The sequence below is a fragment of the Podarcis tiliguerta genome (assembly GCF_965153285.1).
Source record: "Podarcis tiliguerta genome assembly, chromosome: 10".
Lineage (NCBI taxonomy): Eukaryota > Metazoa > Chordata > Lepidosauria > Squamata > Lacertidae > Podarcis > Podarcis tiliguerta.
The window spans coordinates 70,913,981-70,923,686 of record NC_139543.1 but is presented as its reverse complement, the minus strand read 5'-3'; the positions used below and the strand labels follow the sequence as shown (position 1 = coordinate 70,923,686).

General features: G+C 47.9%; 1 protein-coding gene across 1 annotated transcript; it reads right to left on the bottom strand.

Annotated features, from left to right (window-relative positions):
- Positions 1–233: 233 nt before the first annotated feature.
- Positions 234–8,915, bottom strand: LOC310659212 (ciliary microtubule associated protein 1A-like). Its single transcript, XM_083402450.1, has 7 exons — positions 8,802–8,915; positions 7,335–7,475; positions 6,166–6,369; positions 5,718–5,819; positions 3,838–3,959; positions 1,795–1,935; positions 234–377 (listed from the first exon to the last, which is right to left on the bottom strand). Exons 2-7 carry the CDS (start codon positions 7,441–7,443, stop codon positions 297–299), a joined length of 759 nt encoding a protein of 252 aa, XP_083258576.1. The 5' UTR covers positions 7,444–7,475; positions 8,802–8,915; the 3' UTR covers positions 234–296.
- Between the last annotated feature and the right edge of the window lie 791 nt (positions 8,916–9,706).

Genomic DNA, 9,706 nt, shown 5'->3' with positions numbered 1-9,706 from the left:
ACCCACACTTCCCAACCCCACTTCAACTCACCCACACTTAAGACAACTGGATAGACTAAGGGGTGATTCAATCAGGAGAATCCAGCCAAAGAATCCGGGAACAGGGAGACCCAAAGGTGCAGCCGCCTCGCTGAACCCAGCTCCCCAGCTCTGAGGACCCTCCCAGGCCTCAGACACTGACAACCCCACTTCCCTCCCCAGGCCCCAATCTCCAGCGACAACACAAAGCACCAAGAGATCCGTATGTTTCCAAAGGAACATTTCTTGTCCAGACCATCTCTGCCGGTGGGGCCAGCTTAATCTGCCACGTCCACAATGAGAGGAGCCACGTAGTCCGAGTGGCGGATCCCGAAGGTCAAGCCACGTTGAGGGGTGTGCTGCAGGAGGAAGGAGAGACAGAGGGACAGGGTTAGGCACCGCCAGCGGAAGGGAAGGGGTGGGGGCACGGAAGGCTCTTGGCAGGCCAAGATCTCACTTCACACTCTGTTCTGTCAGACCACACCCAGAATACTGTGTCCAATTCTGGGCACAATTTAAGAAGGATGTTGATAAGCTGGAAGGTGTGCAGAGGAGGGCGGCCAAGATGATCCTGGGTCTGGAAACCAAGCCTGATGAGGAGTGGTTGAAGGAGCTGGGTATGTTGAGCCTGGAGTGTGATGCAGCAGCAAAAAAGGTCAAAGCAATTTTAGGCTGCATCAACAGAAGCTGAATGGCCAGGTCAAGGGAAGTCATAGTAGCACTCTATTCTGCCTTGGTCAGACCACACCTGGGATACGGTGTCCCGTTCGGGGAAGCACAATTTAAGAAGGATGTTGACAAGCTGGAACGTGTGCAGAGGAGGGCGACTGAGAGTATATTTAATTTCTGGTTAGGTTGTCAACATGCATGCTCCTGCTTGCAGAGATTGTGGAGGGATAATAATAATAATAATAATAATAATAATAATAATAATAATAATAATAATTAATATCCCGTCCTCCCCATCTGAAGCCAGGCTCAGAGCGGCTAACAACAGTAAAAGTAACGCATGTTTACATAAAATCACAATCAATTAATTGAAATACATTCTAAAATCAATTCATTCTAAAATCAATTCAGAGTCAAATTAATGGCAACCATTGGGCTAGAGTTCTATGAGGGTTACCAAAGGAGGGGGTCAGACTGTGCCTTGGCCAAAGGCCTGGTGGAACAGCTCCGTCTTGCAGGCCCTGCAGAAAGATGTCAAATCCTACAGGACTCTAGTCTCTTAGGACAGAGCATTCCACCAGATCAGGGCCACGGCTGAAAAAGCCCTGGCTCTGGTTGAGGCCAGCCTAACCTCCCTGTGGTCTGGGACCTTCAAGATGTTTTTGTTTGAAGACCGTAAGGTCCTCTGTGGGGCATACCAGGAGAGGCGGTCCCGTAGGTACGAGGGTCCTAGGCTGTATAGGGCTTTAAAGGTTAAAACCAGCCCCTTAAACCTGACCCTGTACTCCACCGGGAGCCAGTGCAGCTGGTATAGCACCGGGTGAATGTAATCCAGCGGCGAGGACCCCATAAGGAGTCTCGCTGCAGCATTCTGCACCCGCTGGAGTTTCTGGGTCAGTCTCAAGGGCAGCCCCATGTAGAGTGAGTTACAATAATCAAGTCTGGAGGTGATACTAATGAAGATCACCTTGCCCATTCACATTTGAATGTTGGGGCAAGAGCTGTCCACTTCTTCCACCATCACATAAGACCCACATCTTTGCTGCAGGACAACTGCAGCCCTCATCCCGGAACAATACCAGGCCTTCTGCTGCCACCTGCCCTCACCTTCTCGGGGCTGTAGGCTCCTGGACCTGGCTTCAGAGTGTTGTCTCCTGGGGGCATGTTGCGGGCCAGCATGCTGAAGTGCGGCGGGCGGTTCTTGTAGACGCTGGGATCCACCAGGCGGTAGTTGCAGGGCCCTGGCGTCTGTTGGGCAAGGAAAGAAAAAGGGTCACACGGGTGGCGCTGCGGGTTAAACCACAGAACCTAGGACTTGCTGATCAGAAGGTCAGCGGTTCGAATCCCTGCGACGGGGTGAGTTCCCATTGTTCGGTCCCTGCTCCTGCCAACCTAGCAGTTCGAAAGCACATCAAAGTTCAAGTAGATAAATAGGTACCACTCCGGCGGGAAGGTAAACGGCGTTTCCGTGCACTGCTCTGGTTCGCCAGAAGCGGCTTAGTCATGCTGGCCACATGACCTGGAAGCTGTACGCCAGCTCCCTCGGCCAATAAAGCGAGATGAGCCCCGCAACCCCAGAGTCACCCGCGACTGGAGCTAATGGTCAAGGGTCCCTTTACCTTTTAGGCCAGGCATCCCCAAGATCAGTCTCAGCCACCCACCCTGGACCTCTCCAGCCCCTTCTAGGGTGCTTCTATGTTCTCTGATTATGGGCATGTGAAAGTCATTGAGAAGAACCCCATTTCCCTACTCATCATGGTTGGCATCCATCTGTCTCGAGAGACAATGGAGTGCACTTTTGAGGGTGAAGCCAAACCGCTCTGTTAGCAGCCCCAAAGGGACCGCTGTGGGGCGCAAGCCTGGGCTGTGTGTCTGGAGGTCCTGGGCTACCCAGGCGACAAGACCTCTCAGCCTCGCTAAGGTGGTGTGAAGATGTTTGGCCCCAGCTTGGCTGCAGGAGTTGCCAGAAGGAGGTGTACAAGAAGAAGAAGAAGAGTTTGGATTTGATATCCCACTTTATCACTAGCCGAAGGAGTCTCAAAGCGGCTAACAATCTCCTTTCCCTTCCTCTCCCACAACAAACACTCTGTGAGGTGAGTGGGGCTGAAAGACTTCAGAGAAGTGTGACTGGCCCAAGGTCACCCAGCAGCTGCATGTGGAGGAGCAGGGGAATCGAACCTGGTTCACCAGATTACGAGTCCACTGCTCTTAACCACTGCACCACACTGACCACAAGGCACTATCCAACAGTCTTGGAGGCTCCACATTGGATTGTATAAGGCATGCTTGGCAAATCGATACCGTGATCAACTCCCACCCGGAAACCTGTGTCCCCCACTGTGGAAGGATGTGTGGATCCAGAATTGGCCTCCACCGTCACTTATGGACTCATTGTTAAAACCATGTTTATGGAAGACAATCTTACCTGGCTACGAGTGATCACCAAAGAAGAAGGAGAAGAAAGAAGATTCTATTCTATTCTATTCTATTATTCTATTCTATTCTATTCTATTCTATTCTATTCTATTCTATTCTATTCTATTCTATTCTATTCTCTATTCTCTATTCTCTATTCTCTATTCTCTATTCTCTATTCTCTATTCTCTATTCTCCAGTCATACCTTGGGATGAATACGCTTCAGGTTGAGCATTTTCGGGTTGCGCTCTGCAGCGACCCGGAAGTAATGGACTGCATTACCTCTGGGTTTCACCGCTTGCGCATGCGCATGCGCAGACGCTCAAAATGACGTCACACGCATGCGCGGAAGTGGTGAAATACTTATAGAATATCTATTACTTATAGAATATCTATTCTATATCCATATTCTACTTATTCTGCTTGTGTTTTTTGTGCAGCCGTTTTTTTAGATTAGTTTTCTATATCTTATTGCATTATGAAAGATTCAGTTAAAAATTTTACATGCAAAAAAATGAAAGAACATTGAACACAAAGCATAGCCCCCCACTTTGTCCTACATATTCCTCACACACCAGCCCCAAGAAAACTTCACACTTGAGCCCCTCGGTCGCCGAAGAAGCAGAAGATGACTCCTTAGCACATATTTAAAGAACACCCCCCGTTTTCTTGATTTTGCTTTCATCAAATCATGGTCTCCTAAATCTCCCACTCCTGGCTGTTCGGCTGCTTACCTTGCTGAGGTCCTCATAGAAACTCCCAATCATGCTGCGCCCAAAAATGGAGTAATTGGGGGCGGTGCTCTTGCCAATCACCTTGGGCCCAAGCATGGGAGGGAGGCCGTAGGCTGCAGGCCCTAGAGGAGGAAAATGGGAGGGAAGGGATTCAGTACGTTACGGCATCTGGGGAACTTTCCTATTCCTCTACCCCCTGCAAATTGCTCTGTTTATCTCGTCTCTGGAAGAGTTCCAGAGAACTTGAATGCTTGCACAGTATTTTGTCGAAATATATATACAGTCATACCTCTTGTTACGTTTGCACGTTTTTTCAGGTTGCGTCCCGTGGTGACCCGGAAGTACCGGAAAGGGTTACGTCTGGGTTTCGCCACATGACCATGCACAGACACGCAAAATGACGTCATGCGCATGCGCAGAAGCGGAGAATCACGACCCGCACATGCAAAGATGTGCAGACGCGGGTTGCGTTCCTTTCAGGTTGTTAACTGAGCTCCGGAACGGAGGTACCACTGTGTGTGTGTGTGTGTGTGTGTGTGTGTGTGTATATATATATATATATATATATATTTGTCCAGTAGGACCTTAGAGACCAACTAAGTTTGTTCTTGGTATAAGCTTCCGTGTGCATGCACACTTCTTCAGATACGTATTTTGTGATATTCTTAGTTGGCTAAATAAAGAGATCCTGCACCCAGACAGGATCCACATGTGACTGAAATCCAACAGGGGTAATTGATTTGGATCAAGAAAAACCTCTGAGACTTCTGAATTCTTCCCCTTAGTTCAAGGGATCTATGATTCCCCTCAAGGTCCTCTTGTTGGTCAGAAGAAATCAGAGATGGCAACCAAGTATATAAAAAGCAAGGTGGCAACTAAGCCTTTCAGCTTTATTGATCAGTTGCAACAGCAGCCCTGGCACCCACAAACAAGAGGAAGGGTAAGAAGTCCAAACAAAAGTATGTCACAATTTTTAAATTCTTGGACAGTGTCCAAAAACCACCCAGAAAACACAATAGTCGCAATAATGGGTTGTACAGGTAAATCGGGACATGCCACAGAATATATATTTTTTTCTCCAATATTTGCAATTCTGTCATTCGAGGTGCTTGACCTGCTCAAAGCTTTTCCTGGGCTGCCCCAGACATCCTTTAGAAATGTTGAACAACCTGGCTCCAGAATCCGTTGACAAAGGCAGGTTTCATTCGTACACAGCAATCTGCTGTTTTAGACTGGTCTGCTTGGATAGTTACTGATGCTTGTTAAACCAGTTTCACAGAGGGGAGGCTCAGGAAGAATTTCCTGAGGTCGACTAGCGGCTATACATCTGTATATTTGCTTGCTTTAATCGAGTAAAGTATTGTTTCATTGATAAATTGGCCCTTTCATTGAGAAAAAGGGATTGATTGACAGTACCTGCAAGCAACTGACAGATACCGTATTTTTCGCTCTATAAGACACACCAGACCACAAGACGCACCTAGTTTTTGGAGGAGGAAAACAATAAAAAAAAAATTCTGAATCTCAGAAGCCAGAACAGCAAGAGAGATCACTGCGCAGTGAAAGCAGTGATCCCTCTTGCTGTTCTGGCTTCTGGGATAGCTGCACAGCCTGTATTCGCTCCATAAGACGCACACACATTTCCCCTTACTTTTTAGGAGGGAAAAAGTGAGTCTTATAGAGCAAAAAATACGGTGTTTCAGCTCAGCTGAGCTCTTTTGCAGCCTGTAGATGGGGCTGTTTTGCAATTGATCTTGTTCTTTTAAGCTTAGGGGATATGCATTTATAGATCTGCACTGATGCACATGCACTCTATATTAGTATAACAGGAGGTCAGCAGCCAGATGGAGGGAGATTCTCTGTGGTTGCTGCTCTCTCACCTGGTGACTGGTCGTAATCGAAGTTCTTCGTCCGGGAAGCGAGAGAGTAGTTGGGGGCAGAAGGGTAGGCCAAATTCTTTGCTTTCTCTGGCGAATACCGACCTGCAAAAAGCAAAGCACACGGGGAAGGCTGAATTCACAACACCGCCCTGCATTTCTGTTACTATTTTTTATTAAATTTATACACCACTCTTCATCCTAGGATCGCAAGAGCAGTTTACAGTACAAAAACACAAACACGCACAACATAACAATGAACAAAGCAACAACTTCCCCCCACAACACATTTAAAAAGGTAAAGGACACCTGACAGTTAAGTCCAGTTGCGAACGACTCTGGGGTTGCCGCGCTCATCTCGCTTTACTGTCCAAGGGAGCCTATTGTCCTTTATATTCATAAGCCAGTTTTGGTGTTGTTGGTTTGTTGTATAACAGATTTCAAGACTGACCTGGGCCTGGAGTCATAAAAGACATCACATCCCTGGGGCGTCCATAGATGGAGAATGCAGGGATCCCGTCCTTGCCCCTCATAGTCATGTTGGTTGGGATGAGGTAGCCTGGCCCAGGGGAGCAACCCACTAGCTCTTGGGGCCGGCGGATCCCAAAGCTGTACGCGGGAGCCCGGTAGCGAGAAGGGTCGTGTAGCGGGTAGCCTGCAAGGAAGAGCGAGCACAGAGAGGGAAGAGGAGAACTTGAGATGGATAGAATCCATCTTGTCCATTAACAGCAACCAAGGGGAAAGTGGTAACTTCCAACCCCCCCTTTTTTTCCTCCATGAGATGGAGGAGCTATACTGCCTCAGAGCAGGGACAATCTTTTCATTTTTGCAAGCAGTAGACCTTTCCACCCTCTAGTATTTGTTCAGTCTTCTACACCCCTGCTCATCACAACATCCAGTGATGAGGAGTTCCACAAGTTGATTCGATGCTGGGGAAAGAAGCAGCTGTTAAGTATATTTGCTTAATTCAAACTGAAATGGAGAGCACCTGTGTGTTTTGCTGAAAGGGTTTAACTGGAAGATTCCATTGGAACAAAAGAAGAAGAAGAAGAGCTCTCTTTGCACTGAGATGGGCTGATAACTAACTGTATTTGTTCTCTGCCAACTAACACATGAGTGTTTAACCTTAGATCAGGTGATTAAAGTATTCAATTGCAAATCAGCATCTTGGGGAGTTGGTCTTTGGTCTTTTGTTCCCAGCCAAAGTGGGAGTAAGATGTGATAATGAAGCCCTCCAGGAGATGCATAGCCTTAAGCAGGTGAATGCAGTCAAGAATGGGAGAGAGGCACAGTTTTGATTTCTGGAAGAAGTAAACTTATTTCTTATAAAATGCTGAGCTTGTGCTGGACATGTTCTTGATATTAAGGAACTGTTTGGATGTATCATTTACTGCTTTTTGATCTGTTTGGAAGAAAGTTCTGCAAGTAAAGCTTTGAATCAACGTTTTACCCCCAAAGGAGTTGTTTTTTATGCATCCAGTTGCTTCAAGCTGCACAATATTAATATCTGCAAAAGCAGCAACCCAGACTTCTCCCATTCTAGGATTTTGATGCTGGACTATATCACCTCTTACAGAAACGGGCTAGGGCCAGTATCTGGACTCCTTGATTTTCACTTACCTACATTTGTTGGGAGAGCATATTTGGGTCCGGGGCTGCTGTAGAGGGCAGCGATTGGCCCTCTGGGCCGGTGAGGGCGCCAGGACCCCACCCACACATCTGCAGACATGTTGAAATCTTTGTACTATTCTTCTTCTTGCCCTGAATGGAGATCAGGAGGAGAAAGGAGATTATCAGGGCTGTGAAACTAATGGATGCAAATCCTGAACTGGATCTGATCAATTTAAGTCAAATGCATATCATTCTGAGGCAGCTACAGTTGCTGCAGAGCAGGACGAATGGACCCAAATCAACTTGTCATGAATTATGCTGATCCAGAACTGAAACAGCTTTCTGGGAGAAAATAAACAAGAGTGTTGTAGTTATTAATCACATCCTGTAAGGTAAATCCTGGGGTAGGGAGATGGGGAAAAGGAGGTGAGCTGGATTTTGCTTCCAACTTAGTTTCTAATCCAGGCCACACTCTCATGAAACAACCTTGACTCACAATGCTGGCTGAAACAGATGGTAGGACCCATCTTCAGTACCAACATGTCTTTGGGATTTCTTGATTTGTACCATATAAATGAACGGTGGTATGTTGGGAATCTGAATACGTGCAGCTACTCACACAGAGTCAATTAAAGTTTGGCAGACAGCCAGAAGGCAATCTGAAGGAGTAAGTCTGCCTGGTGATAACAGAGACATGGAGACAGCCTCCTGATTGGTCAGGTTCTCTCAAGGGAGTGACAATTAATGGTCCACTAACTGGAATGTGTTGGTTCAGTAGTTCAGAGTTCAGACTTCTGTGTGTCAGTGTAGGAGTTGTGAGTCGTGTATGAGAGAGCTAGCTAAAGATCCGTGTTCTGTTCCTGTAAATAGTCCACTGTATATAATAAACACCTAACTACAAGTTCCTGGTTCCTGCTTCGTCTGTCCTGTCTGCAGCCAAGTCGCCAATTGCTTCCGTGGATTCTGCGTTTACTCTGCTAGGTCTGTCTAAGGTCCTGCAACTAGTTGGAAAGTTGTAAAACACCAATAGGTTTTGCCAGTAGATAGTGCTATCATTGCACATCATCTTTAGGTTAGCCTGTGGTCCAGAGTCACACACCACCAATGGGCCAGAGGACCACAGAGTGCTGGGATTCCACTTTGGTTTTGCTCTGTGCAGAACAGAGGAACACCAGAAGAGCCTTCTGGGTCAGGCCAACGGCCCACCTAACCCAGAATCCTGTTCTCGCAGGGGCCAGCCAGCCACAGGCCTGTGCAAGTCAGAGCCAAAGCAAGAGATTCACATGGGCAATTTGCTTGCCTTTACAAGCTCCTTGGCTGCATTGCCGGTTTAAAATATTCAGCCTTCTCTTCCCCACCCACCGCCCTGTTTTTTTGGTACATATTTTGCTTCCCTTTTCTTGCTTGTGTTAGAATATTTCTTTTAAAAAGGGAGGGAAAAAAACCTTCAACATCTTTTTTATAAAAGAATCCAACCTCAGTCACAGCAAAGAAGATGGTTGTGTGCTCTTAGAGTTGCCCACCTCAGTTTAGAGACTGTTCCCGTCCACTCTGGCCTGTGCCTGCCTGCTTGCCAGGAGAGGTGATTTGGTCGCATTGTGACCTCATGCTGATGACACTTCCCTGAAAAAGGACTGGCCTGCAAATGGACACCTGCAAGTAAAGGTAAAGGGACTAGCTAGAGAGGCGGTTGGATCCTTGGATGACTAGGGAGTGAAAGGTGTTGTGATGGCCTGGGACTTGGGCTCAGACTCAGAGCAGAGGAGACTCAGTCTGCACTGGATCCTCTGCCTCAGGCATCATCTGAACCAAGACTGGGGCCTGATCCTGAAGAGTCCCAGTCTGCACAGGTTCCCCTGCAACAAACACCAGCTGGGCCGAGTCAGGAGCCTGCCCTGGCTCCAGATGCAGGGATTACCTTGTTGCCTTCAGCTGGGCCATCACTTACAGCTGCTCCACTACCAGTTGGGTCAGGGGAGGCTGAGGCGGCCTCTGGGTCTAGTAGCCCACCAACATCTCCCGAGCTGCAGAGACTGAGGTCTGAGAGAAGGAGAGATCTGAGTACTCACAGGAGGAGTGCTTGCCTTCAGGTGAAACAAGGAGGTGAGTCGTCCGGGGATCAGGACCGGCTGTTACCCCGACAGAGATAAAAGGCTGTCGGACCCTGCCCCAGGTTGTGGGAGCAACATTGCTGTATGCCAGATCCTGCCTGAGATCCTGTACCTGTCCTTGCCTGGTTTCCTGCCTCATGTCCTGCCTTGGCCCTGTTGGACTGACTCCTAGCAGAACCTTTGAATTCTGGACCAGTCCTGGACCACGTTTCACAGGTTACCCCTGGGCCCAGCACAATTGTGCTCAAGGAAGATTCTGAGAATGCAGAG

What these genes read in the sequence shown, in the direction of transcription:
- LOC310659212 (XM_083402450.1), bottom strand. Translation starts at nt 7,443, where the DNA reads ATGTCTGCAGATGTGTGGGTGGGGTCCTGGCGCCCTCACCGGCCCAGA. An exon ending in TCTATGAGGACCTCAGCAAG is followed by an intron (nt 1,936 to 3,837) that starts GTAAGCAGCCGA and finishes CTTGCCCAACAG; the next exon opens with ACGCCAGGGCCCTGCAACTA. An exon ending in GAGCCTACAGCCCCGAGAAG is followed by an intron (nt 378 to 1,794) that starts GTGAGGGCAGGT and finishes TTCCTCCTGCAG; the next exon opens with CACACCCCTCAACGTGGCTT.